A 12,434-nucleotide genomic window follows, 5' to 3' on the forward strand; every position below is an offset into this window, starting at 1 on the left:
TAGACTGATCTCGGCTTTTATAGCTTTAAAAAGAAAAGGGTTGTTACTTAAACACAGTGGAGTTACTGCCACTCGCACCAACACAGGGGTGGCTCTTCTGAAGTTAATATGCGGCTCCTTGTCTAGGCACCTACGCTGGGGCTGGAGCTACAGGCTCCAACTTTCCAATGTGCTGGGGGGTGCTCACTGCTCAAGCCCTGGCTCTGCCACAAACCCTGCCTCCACTCCACCCCTTCCCACCCTCTCCCCTGAGCCTGCCATGCCCTCACTCTTTCCCCTCCCCCAGCCTCCTGCAGCCACAAAACAGCTGATCTGGAGATGTAGGGATGGAGGGGGAGGCGCTGATCGGCAGGGCTGCTGACGTATTACTGTGGCTCTTTGGTAATGTACATTGGTAAATTCTGGCTCCTTCTCAAGCTCAGGTTGGCCACCCCTGCACCAACACAATGCAGAACCACCAATGGAAGCATTATTGTAGGGCTGCGCATGAGTTCTTGGTGTCTACTTTAAGTACAGGGCAACAGGCCAAATTTTGGAGCTCCCCAACTTGAACATTGTCACTTTAAGTTGCAAGCATGCTGGTATCATTGTTAGTAAAGTGTTAATAGTCCAGACCTATTTTCCACCAAAGTAAAGAGAAAGCACAGTTGAAATTAGCACAGGATTAAAATGTTTGTGATAACCCCTCTTAATAGATCAAGGGCCTAATTCTGACCTCACCTTGATTTTACTAAAATTTTAGCTGGTGTAAAGAGTTTAGGGAGTCCATTAACTGCACGCATTTAATCAGCTCCTGTAATTCACAGCCAATGGTACTAGACTTTAGGGCATATTTGTTTAAAAAACATTGCATGCAAATGTGTGTTGCTTGATAGATCAGATCTTTCAAAAATCCAACAGAGGAAATGGATGCTAGTATGATAAAGCAGGAAATGTTTACTGCCAGGAAGAGAACAAAATGGTTTGAAGGTCTAGATGTTATTTTGTGGCACTTATATTTATTAATCTGATTCCCTACCCACCTCCATAGCTGATGCAACTGCCTTAGGTAGAAAGTCAAGGGAATTAGCAACATGCTGCTCCATTTATCACCTAAAGAAATCCCATTCTGTATCAGACTAGAAATAAATTGCAAATTTCTATCACGGTGGGTATTTCACCATTGGAACAACTCACTTAGGAACTGTTGGGTTGTCGCTCAGCAACAGGCATCGAGCCTTCTTGTGGATAGAAATTCTGGTTTTATATTGTTAGCAGGGTTAATGGGTTCCACTACTAAACCAATAACAGGAAATGAGCAGGGGGAGGTCTTCAGGATCGTTCTACAGTAGAATCTCAGAGTTACAAACTGACCAGTCAATCACACACCTCGTTTGGAATTGGAAGTATGCAGTCAGGTAGCAGCAGAGACAAAAAAAGAAACAAATACAGTACAGTACTGTGTTAAATGTAAACTACTAAAAATAAATAAAGGGAAAGCAGCATTTTTCTTACCTCCATTCCCAAGGAGTTTGTAACTCTGAGGTTCTACTGTATTTGCTCTGGTCTAGAAGGCTACCCTGCCTAGCATAACTCCCTTTTACAGCTTTTATTCCTTGTACAAAGCCTATGCCAGTCCTTGATTTAATTTAGATTTACCAGACCAAATTAGTTTGTAGGTCAATCTGCAGTGGGGAGCAGGTAGGGGAAGCTGAGATGATGACTCTTTCATGAATGAGAATGTCACCTTTTTCATCCACCCGAGCATCTTATGTTCTGTATAAATATTTAATAGTAGGAACTGAAAATTATGGAACAGAAGTTAAAGTTTATTTATAAAGGGGCGGGGGGGGGGGGGAAGGACACAGAGGGACAGTCCAACCTTCCACTTCACAAAACATGATAGTCTCTTTTCATACAAGCAGTCAGACAAAAATCTTTAACTTTTATTTTATTTTCAAACAAACACACACTGTGTAGGAAAAGTTAAGGTGTGTAAAAGAGAAAGAAGGCTATTTCTGTACAACTGTTCCACAAAATCCTTTTGCACAGAAGAATATAATTATAAATTTTCTACAACAGTGTCTCAGTACAGCAGAGATTATGATAAATACATTTCAGTGTATTTGGATTTATTGTAAGAGGGATCCACCGAATAGCTATCGCTATGGCTTCCCAGTGCTCAGTTTCTTTAGCCGTGATACCTTTTCATATGCAATGCATTCTTGCTTTAAAAAAAACATTTTTTTTTTTAGGTAACATCAGAATAGCCCAGCTATTCTATCAGAGTGATTGTTTTCAACAGGCCAGCTGTGAAATCCATAGTTTGTGCAGGAGCTAGAATTTTACATCATCAACTTACTTATTTAAAAATCAAGTTATTGGAAAACTGAGCCAGATTCTTGTGATAAAGCCTGTGCTTTTTTTTTTTTCTCCTCTTTGCCAACAGTTGATCTTTTCCAAATGTATGATAGCTGAGTAAGTTCATTCAGCAAAGCATCCCTCCTTCTTACCCATTCTGCCATTTTTTTGCTTGTGGCTTAAAAAAAAAATTAAAAAAAAAATATCCACAGATCCTCCATTTCTTGCACACCGCAAACTTCCATGGGAATTTGAGGCGCTCAAGTGATGGAGGTCCAGGACCCAGTTCTCCAAAACAGCCAGGAAGTAAAAGAGTTCTCCAGAACTCTTTCAGCAAAGAGAGGATTTAGCAGAGCAGAGAAAGCCATCAGGCTTCTGCAGCATTGAATGAGAGAGTTGTTTTTCAGGATTATTTTATCCACAGGGATTCTGGTCTCTGCCTAAGACTGTTCCAGATCTCTCTTTTCCATTTGATTTGACCAATTGCTTCTGCTCATTGGGAAATGCTTGAGGATAAATAAATGCACAAGTACAGGTGCCTTGCTGTCTCCTACTCATGTGTGAAGAAATGTCCTTGTCATTCTCCATCATCCTGCACCATGTGCAGTTATTTAAAGCATGTAAAGTCACTGCTATTCTGGCAATATTTGCATTCATGTAAATGAGTGTACAATATGCAGGACAACAGAGAGTGAGGCCCCTCCTGCCTCTTGTGGCTTCAGGCTTTTAGTGCTAAAGCTTGTTCTCAGTGGCAAGACCCCCACTGACTTCAATGGGGCAGGATCAGGGCCTTAAAATGAGCATATCACACTTGGCCCTTGACTCCAGTAAGAGCGGAGTGCTTGTTAATGTCAATGGGAAGTTTGGTTCACTTAAAGACTGCAGAATATTGGTCCTTACTTTGTTTCTCAACGCAAACAGACATGCGGAGCATGGTAAGAAAGGGTTTTGCACGGATACCACGGACCAGAGAGGTTGGTAGGGAGGGGATGATTTTCATTTAATAGTGACTTGTCAGGTCAAATTGGGATCCAAAACTCAGGTTTTGTTTAAAAATAAGCTTTTAAAAACCAATATCCACCTGTAGATAGAAAATAAAATTTAAAAAATGGAAACAATTAAAAACCAAAAAGCACCACACAAACGTTACACCCCCCTGCAGTAGTTGGGTTGCAGTACACTGCAGTGTTGCGCTAGTGGCGGTGAACATAAAACTGAAACTGACTAGAAACCAAAAGGGGAAAATGACCTATTTTCACTGTCAAAGCTGAGAGAAAAATATACAAAGTAATCAAAACTACATAAATAGTGAAACGTGAACTTGACTTTTAATTTTTTTTCCAGTTACAATCATCTAACAATACAGAAATTCATGTTGTGAGGATTTAAAATATGATTTAACCTGACAGTGATTTTTTAAAAAGTCACAGGGCCAGATTTGATTTCTATCAGCGGGGTATACCTGGAGCAACTCTTCTAGAGTCAGATGCCAGATCTGCAGCTGTGTGAGTGATCGAGATTAGGTTGTAACTGGCAGTTAAAATCTTCTTCTAAAAGCTTGCAAAAATAGATGTGCCTTTTGCAACAAACAGAATGGTGTGTTTCCTACTCCGTTGTGTGAAATGTCACCAATTCAAGGCCAGGTTCTGCCCTCATTTAAAGTAGTGTAAATCCAGTGTTGTCATCAGTATTATTCTGGATTTTACACTGAATTGGATGGAGGCACTCTGCATTTCCACAAATCTAAAAGAAGAGTGCTTGTTCCTCTGACTGGAACCTGGCATGCTGACCAATAATGCCCCTTCACTTTGTAGGAACACTAGCAGGCAAACGAGATGCTTTTGCAACAGGCTTTCAGAGCCTCAGCTAAACAGTAGCTTTATGTAAGTTTCTAGCTTTCAATGTACAAACAGGACTAAAAAAAAATAAAATAAAATAAAAAAAAATGCAGAGACTGTCAGGATCTTAACCGTACATCAGACAGACTCCAGTTCAAGGCAAACCATTTTAACCCCTCCCCACCTCGCCTCAGTATGTGCTCATAGAAAGGATGGCAGCATCTCCATTTCGACAGTCTGTTCCATGTCAACAAATGCATTTGGCAGTTCTAAAGACACCCTCCCTCAGGATAGCACAAAAGTTTTAGTTTCAGGTTTTGGAAAAACTGAATCAGCATCTGCAGTTCATTTATAAAATACCAAGGAGAGCAACACAGTACAGGAGGAAAATCAGTGGAAGAGCACGGACTAGCTTTCTGCAGAAGAACTGATTTATCTCCATAGGTCAGCTTTCAAAGCTTCATCCAGAATATCTTCTGCTTTCAATGCAAATCAGGCCTAAAACTTTTCAGAAACTGGTGAAAAAGAGCGTAGCACATGAAGCAAAAAAACAGAGAATGCAATACACAGTTTCCTTCTCACCTTTGACCAGAGTGTGCATGTATATAGCTAAGCAACAATACACAAAGAGGTGTGGTTGCAATTTACTAACTCACAAGCATGTTGGGACATACAAATATGAAACAACTGGGAGCACCTACAGTTCCCAACACAAACTTAGATTATTTTTCCTAATTTTGGGGTGAATTTAATGCTGATAAAAAGGCACCAGATTGGGACCTTTGGAGACCAACATCTTCCCTCCCACTGGGACAACAGCAAGGCAAGCTTCCCACAACACATAACCCAGCTAGTGTCTTTCACTCTGCTCCAGAGGGGAATCCAGTTGCCGTAGCGCATCCAAACCTGCGCCTTGCCTTAGAGACTACCAGAAATCGTAATAGCAGTGTGTGTCACTGGGGCAGAGACTCACCAAACAGCTGTTAGATAGCTAACAATAGCTTTCCATGGCTACTGACATGGGCTGAATTTGTAGGAGCAGCCTAGAATTTAAGAAGCTCCGTATCCCACTACCAGGTCCCACAAGCCGTCTGGCCCTTCACAAAACAAGGCTGTTTAAAAGGGGAGGCTAGGAAGCTCTGCAGTCCTTGGCTACTTCTCAGTTATCGTGCTCTCAATCCAAGCCACTTGGTAAACCACGCTGATGTTTATACTCTGTACCAAACCATAGCAGCTCTCGTCCACTGTATCAATAACTTACTGCCACACTCATTGATAGGAATCCTGAAGCAGAGCTGTAGTGACAGTTAGCTGCACATCCAGTCAGGCCCCAATGATTCATTTGCTGTTCCAAGATTTAGTCCTTCCCCTTATGGGCAATGTCCTGCTTTGTACAGCTATTGACCAAATGCTCTGCCCGCTTACACCCTGGGCAGCTCCTGCTCTCACGTGTATGGTCATAAATCAAGGGTTATTGCACTGATCTCAGTGGGAGTTACTCCAGTAAAGAGATGAATTGGGCCCATTGCCTGTAAGCCAGAGGTAATGGGGAGCAATGCCCCCCATAGATGAAAGACAAATCAGCTGCTTGCTCTTCTGGAGAATGTACCAGGGGACTAGTTTCAAAGGTGAATGTAGGGGAGAGATTCAGAGACGAACACTTTGAAGAGACTTTTCAATTCCCAGAGCATATTTCACTTAGAGTGAGTTGCTGTCAAAGCAGCCTTATTCCCCTTGGCTGTGTATGTGTTGGAATTGTTGCAGCAGGCGGTGTGTGCCTTATCCTTCGGGCCCCCACTTCTCATTATTGAAAACTTTATGGTCACATTATTAAAAGCCTGCTCCATAGCTCCTTGAAGCCAAGGTATTCTGTTCATCAACAGGCTTTGGACTGGGCCTTAAGAGAACAATTCTGACTGTATCCACAGTGACTTTGGATGGGATCAGTTCCTGCTGGCATGGGTACACTTTAGAGGAAACATATTGCAGGTAGAGTTTCGTGAAGACGGATGCTCTCTCCTGGAGGACAACTCAATCAGAAAGAGGTAGTAACCGTAATTCTTCAGACGTGTTTGCGGGGTGATACTGAATCATCACTAGGCAATTCACCTTTAGGGGTTTGTCTCCGGGGCTATTGGCAGTACTGTTCTAATACTGTGGAAATAGACGAGATATAGCTGAGGACTTCTAAATTAGCTTTCCGTCTTAAAACGGAAACAAAAAACCCACGTATGTGTGTGTTTGTACCACACTGGCATCTCTAACAGAAATATGGAGGAAGATCCCCTTTCAACCATGACTGTAGTTTATACGCATCACCTCTTACAGGACTGGTCTCGTCACAGAAAACTGTTCCACACACTGCATGAGACAGGTCTTAAAGCCGCAGGCCAAAGTTGTTCAAAAGTGACTTAGGATTTTAAAGGGGCTGTTTTTCAGAGGCATGCCTCACTTTCTGAAAATCAAGCCACATTAAGGTGTCTCCAAACTGAGGCCCTGAAAATCACTATTCAGTTCTGAAGATATTGGCCATTAATATGTCCTCCTAAGTACGCCGTTGATTGCTGTGTTGTGCATTTCATTGTGCACCTGAAGAAGTATCGAGACCACTGGGTAAATCCATTCCTTCTAAAAGTCCTGTTATATAGCACAGACAGCTCTTTGCAGAATGCTAATCCTCACAACATCCCTGTGAGGTAGGCATGTTATTATGAGCTGGGGAAACTGAGGCAGGGAGGCCACCCTTTTGAAAATAGTCTACTAACTTTGGGTGTTCAACCTGCGACATCAAGAGCCTGATTTTCAGCTGGGCCACGTCCCCGAACTTCAGAAGCTTGGCACCTGTGAAAATCAGCCTCCAAGTTGGGCACCCAAAATTGGTGGAGACCTTTTAAAACGTAGGCCTAAGGCCTTGACTCGGGAAAGCACTTAAGACCAAGCTGCAAGAGGAATCTAAGTCAGAGACAGGACTAGCACTCGGAAGTTCCGCTCTCGAACAGCTAGACCCTCTATCGCTCACAAATATTCCTATCTTAAAGCTCGGCTAATTAAGTTGTGTAGAGCCACGGACATTAATATTTTCTGGTTCTATTAAAAACCAGTTAAGCCGAACACATTGGTGTTAAACGAGTGTTTTGCTCTGACAGCGATCCTGATCATCAGCCCCTAAATTGGTTCAAATTCCAAAGAGGAAATCGTATAGCTTGAAGACCAGCACATGTTTTAGCAGTGTCCTTTCCCCTCCCACTGAAGGTGGGACCAAGCGATGCTTTGACAGTTTCATGGGCTGATTTTTGATTCTTCACGGCAGCGCTGAAAAACTGTTGAATAGACTGGTGTTTGGCTGTTATTTTTGTGCTTATAGTCATGAATAGAGTTAGAGGGCTCTGAAAAAAAACAAAACCAACAACCGCAAAACACAAGCTGCTGGGATTCACACGGGGGGGGGGGGGGGGAGCCATTAGGAGCAGAGCTTTCAGTATTAAAAAAAAAAAAAAAAAAAAGAAAAAACCCACATTGCACTTTCAATGAAACTTATTAGATGCTGAGAAAACATGTAAAAAAAAAATCAAAAAGTTTGGGATCAGTTTGCATAAGTTATTGAGTGAATAAAGCGCTAAATATTTGTATTTCCGCCTGTCTGGCGGACAGGCAATTCAAGTGTGGGCTGTTGATGTAGCCTGGAACCTGCAAAGTGAAACAGATTAAAGCAAGAGTTAAAATGTGGTGGCAGAGAAGAAGAGTGAATTGCTAGAAGTGGGTGAATTTCATCCCTGTGCAGAAGGTCAGCACAAGGGCTTATGCACCACTTAAACAATCTTGCCCGGAGTCTGAGCTGCCCCTAGAGTCGGTGAAGACACAAAGGACTAGCCAGGGAGCATGGACAGGCTTATCAGTTACAGTGGCCGTCTCTAAAAATGAAAGCGGACATCTCTAGCGTTTATGCTTGAGAAGCAAACTTTCTAAATGTGACCAGAGCATCTGTCTGCCTGAGTTTGCAGAGAGCTGGAAATGCTCTCTCAGATTTGTCTGTGCTGGTGCTAACTCGGACGCCAAGGAAGATACTCCAGATGGCAATATCATTAACTATTTCACTGTTCAAAACATATAAGAAAGGAGGAGAAGGAGCATGGGACATGCCAGAGACTAGACTTAGGGAAACAGATGTCTGCATTAAGTTATATCTGCCTTTAACGCCAGCTGAGGGTGGGGTACAGATAGGGAAGAGTGTGTGTTTGATTCGGTTACTGAAGGGGCAGGATTTCAAACTTCCAAAAGTTTGGGAATTGCTGACTGGAGCGGTGCCTGGAGCCTTGTGCTGATTTTCAGCAGAGGGATGAATTTCACCCCCTATAAGAAAGGAACTTAGGAGGTGGCATATGGTTTGGTCTTTTATTTTCCCCCCAGCTTTATATTATGATCTAAGCAGTTTGTAGGGATGTGCTTTCTCTGTTCATCTGGAGATCGGACTGCTGGAGTAATCATATGAAATGATTAGGACGGAGCTGGGGGAGGATTATATTTTAAGGCCAAGCTTTTCAGAAGTACCCAGCCCAACTTGAGATACTACGAAGGTGCCCATTTTACTTTTAGAAGGTGAGGGTCCCGCAGATTCTGAACAGCCACACCCCCTTTAGGGTATATCTACACTGCACACTCAGCCTGGCCTCTGACTTGGGTTTGAGCCCAACCTGCCCTCCACGCAATCCACTCCCAAATTAGTCTGACTTGGGTCAGCCAGCACTCAGGATCCAGGTACTAGGACTCTGCCAAGGAGGGTGGGTTAGAGCCAGAGTCCCAATGTGACTCAGGTCAGCTCAAGCTGCAGACTCGAGTTAGAAGGTCTGCGTAGTGCAATATGGACACATTAAACACGGCTGTGAGACCTGGGTCCAGGAATTGTAAGCCCAGGTTTACAGTGCAGTGGGGACGCTCAATTACGGGCTTGGAAGCACTGAGTCCGCAAGCCCAGGTCCTGCAGACTTGGGCTAACTGTGCGATGTAGACATACCCTTAGAGTGCCTCAAGTTGGACAGCCAAAAATTAAGGCATCCAAGATCACTGGGCATTTGGAAAGTCTCAACCTATAGGTTCCAAGTCTGGGATTTCAGTGAGATTCAGGCCTCAAACCCCAGCCCTAATGTGAAACCTATCGGACCTCAGTGTGTAATGCCTACTAGCAGTAAACGGAAAAGTGATCAGTCCAGCGGCTGACTGATTTTACATCTGGACCTAATCAGATTAATTGATTGAGATAGTATGTTCTGTGCAGTCATCATGCAGAAGGGGACATTTCCTCTTCCAAAATTCACAGAGATAGCAAGGTACTTACACTCTGTTGCTACACTCCACTGCTAGAGCTACAAAACTCTGGAGCTACTCCATTGTCTCTCCCGTCCGCCTTTGGATCTCATCTCTTGAACAGCGCCTGTCTGCAGAGAGAGCGCGCACGCTTAAAACATGGTCATTTAAAACTGCGCCTCTAGGATATTTTTGTGCAAAGGGGTAGAACAGTTGTGTTAGTGACGGCCTAGCTAAGAACTGCTACCAAGCTGTACTGCGCATGGATTAGAAAGAGCTGCACTGAAATCAACCAGCATCTACTGAGAATGTGTTTTTGGTCGCCGGACAAAGCTGCCAGGGAGTGGTTTGAGCAGAGTTCTTCAAGTTAGAACCCCTGAATTCCTTCCTTCAGGCTACAGCAGGGCATGTAGGCCAGTTGAGAGGCAGGAGCTTAGAGTTACAACTCCTGGGTTTCATACCAAACTCTGTGAGAGAAGTGTGGTCCCGTGGTTAGAGCAAGAGGCCTTGGGAGTCCAGATTCCTGGGTTCTAGCCTCAGCTCTGCCACTGATTTGCTGTGTGATCTTGGCTAAGTGATTTTTGCTTGGCACAAAGATGGGGGATAGATAGTGCTGCCTTACCTGACAAGGTGGAAGATGGGCAGCACCAGAGAGTTTGCTTCCAAGCCCTTCATGGTGGAGAGGAGCATAAAGGGAAAAAATCTGCATCCCTTCTCCCACTGGGAGTTTCCCTCGTCTGGGCAAGAATGCAAAGGACACAGAGGAGCCCTACTCATGGAGCTCAGAGGTGGTGGGGTGTCTTTAGCAAGGCCATAGCTGGCTTTCCGCAGAGGGGTTCTCTGCCTCTGTGGGATCTCAGATATGCCCTCTCTGGTTCCTATCCTGCCCTACATGCCAGATGGCTTCTCTGCTCGGTTGCATGTGTCATTTCCCACCCTGACACTGCATCAAGAGAACCCTGGATCTGGCAGCCACTCTAACACATGGCTCACTACAAGCACCGAGGCTGTCTGCTCAATCGGAGGATCTTTGCTACCTAGTTATGGTGGGAGAAGAGACACTGGCTGTTTGTTTCCTGCCCCTTCTGTGCTCAGCGCCTGGTCCAGTTCCTATCTGACTTTTCCCACCTGCCAGGGCAGGGCTGGCTGGGGCTCTTTTTTAGCACGCCACCTGGGTGCTGCTGGGACCGGAAAGCATTTCTGCAGATAGTGTCCACTTAAATCAGGTTTAAGGGTGGAAGGTGAGATGGTATATCAGGAGGATGCGATTTTAAAGCCCAATATCCCAACCCACCTGCACCCCTCTCGGGAGTCTGATGGGAGAAAGAGAGGGCGCTCTAGTGAGGCAGTTTCTCCTTACCCTCCACCTAGCTTAATGTGGCGGTGTTGGATTCATCTCTTCTCCTCCTGCATCCTAGTTTTGTGTCTCCTGCCACTTCTCTCCCCTCAAAATTCAGGCAGCTGCTCATTAAGCTCAGCCAGCTGAGATGTTGCTTATGTTTTATGCTGGTGGATCTTAGAGAATAAGTGCTGAACAAGGAGATGCCATCCAACTTATTGCAGAGCCTGTGATATTCCTTTAATACCTTCAAGATGTACCTGCCTGGCTTTGTTTCTTCAGCTGCAAGGGAGCCATATAAGCACCATTAACCCTGGGTCATGGTCATAGACCCCAAAAGAGATTGTTAGCAGGCTAACCAACTTTGTTCAGCATTAACATTTCCGCACATTTCAGGAGAACCAATGACCACAGCAGACAGAACTAGCCATCAGGACTCCTAGGTTCCATTCCCAGGTCTGGGAGGGAGCAACATCTAGTGATCAGAATGGAACTCAGGAGTCCTGACTCCAAACTCTACAAATGTGTGAATGCGGCAAGTCACTTCCTCTCTGTAGCCCATCGATAAGGGGAGGCGGGAGGGAACGGGTCACCACAGACCCTCCTCGCAGCTGAGGGGATTGGAGACAGTCGTTCATTCCTGTTTGTAAAGCGCATTGAAATCATCAGCTAGGGAAGCACCACGTGAAGATAAATGATTAGCATCAGTGCAAAGCCATTGACCGAAAAAGCCCAAACTTTGGTTCCTCTAGAAGGAAACTCCAGTATGAAGGTCACTTGCAAAAAGACCCTAGGATTTTTAGTGCCGGCTGCACTACGTTCCGAGTGAGTTCACTGCCATCATTCACCACCCTTTTTCAGCGCACACTGTGTCTGCATGCCTGGCAAGGGCAGGCTGGATCCCAAGGAGAATTACTCATGGACTTGTACTTTCTCTCTCTATGCTTCCAGGCCCCACCCTTGGAGTTAAGCAGGTTTAATGAACTGGGCAGGAGCAACCTGGCAAAATACAACTCATCCTCAGGCTGACCTGACACTTGCAAGAGGAAAAAGGAGTTATGTAACTGCTGCCCCCACCCTAGCTGCCCCCTCGGCTAGCTGCCGAGCGCCTTCCCTTCTCATGGGAGGTGAGGGCACTCGGAGCCATAGGGGAAGCGCAGAGCGCCTGGCAGGATCAGATCCCAGCAGAACTCCAACTAAGAGAATGTAAGGCAGCCAGGCAGCACCCTATAAGCCTAGGCAGAGCATGTGCCAATTTGCTGAGTTAACTTTGACCACATTTGTGTTTGCAGCACGTCTCCGCCTTGCTGCAAAACAAGATTATACTGGCTCCAGCCGAATCCGTGGGTTAGCTGCCTCCTCCCAGTCCCAGCACAGCCTTAACTGTGGACTTTCTTGCAGGTGGACCTATTCTATCACTTTCCCCAAGTGAAACCATTTGATCATAAAAACAAACATGCCCGGTTAATCCCCAGTCTTAGGGTTCATTAGTTACGCTCAGACCCTCCAAGCCCAGTTCCCACAACTCCACCACCCTCCCCACCACCGCATACCCGAGAATAAAGATCAGGCCCAGTTATCTTCTGGCCAGCACATCTCCCTTTGCACAGCCCATA

At 44.9% G+C, this 12,434-nt stretch overlaps 1 protein-coding gene across 1 annotated transcript in view; it reads right to left on the minus strand.

Moving 5' to 3' along the window:
• Positions 1-1,904: 1,904 nt before the first annotated feature.
• Positions 1,905-12,434, minus strand: part of CDC42SE1 (CDC42 small effector 1) — a 54,989-nt gene continuing 44,459 nt past the window's right edge. The window contains exons 4-5 of the mRNA XM_077840816.1: positions 9,511-9,610; positions 1,905-7,865 (exon numbers count right to left, since the gene is read on the minus strand). Of these exons, the coding sequence (XP_077696942.1) occupies positions 9,539-9,610 (72 nt within the window). The 3' untranslated portion in view covers positions 1,905-7,865; positions 9,511-9,538. The remainder of the gene's footprint in view (positions 7,866-9,510; positions 9,611-12,434) is intronic.

The sequence above is a fragment of the Eretmochelys imbricata genome, chromosome 24, assembly GCF_965152235.1.
Source record: "Eretmochelys imbricata isolate rEreImb1 chromosome 24, rEreImb1.hap1, whole genome shotgun sequence".
NCBI classification, from domain to species: Eukaryota; Metazoa; Chordata; order Testudines; family Cheloniidae; genus Eretmochelys; species Eretmochelys imbricata.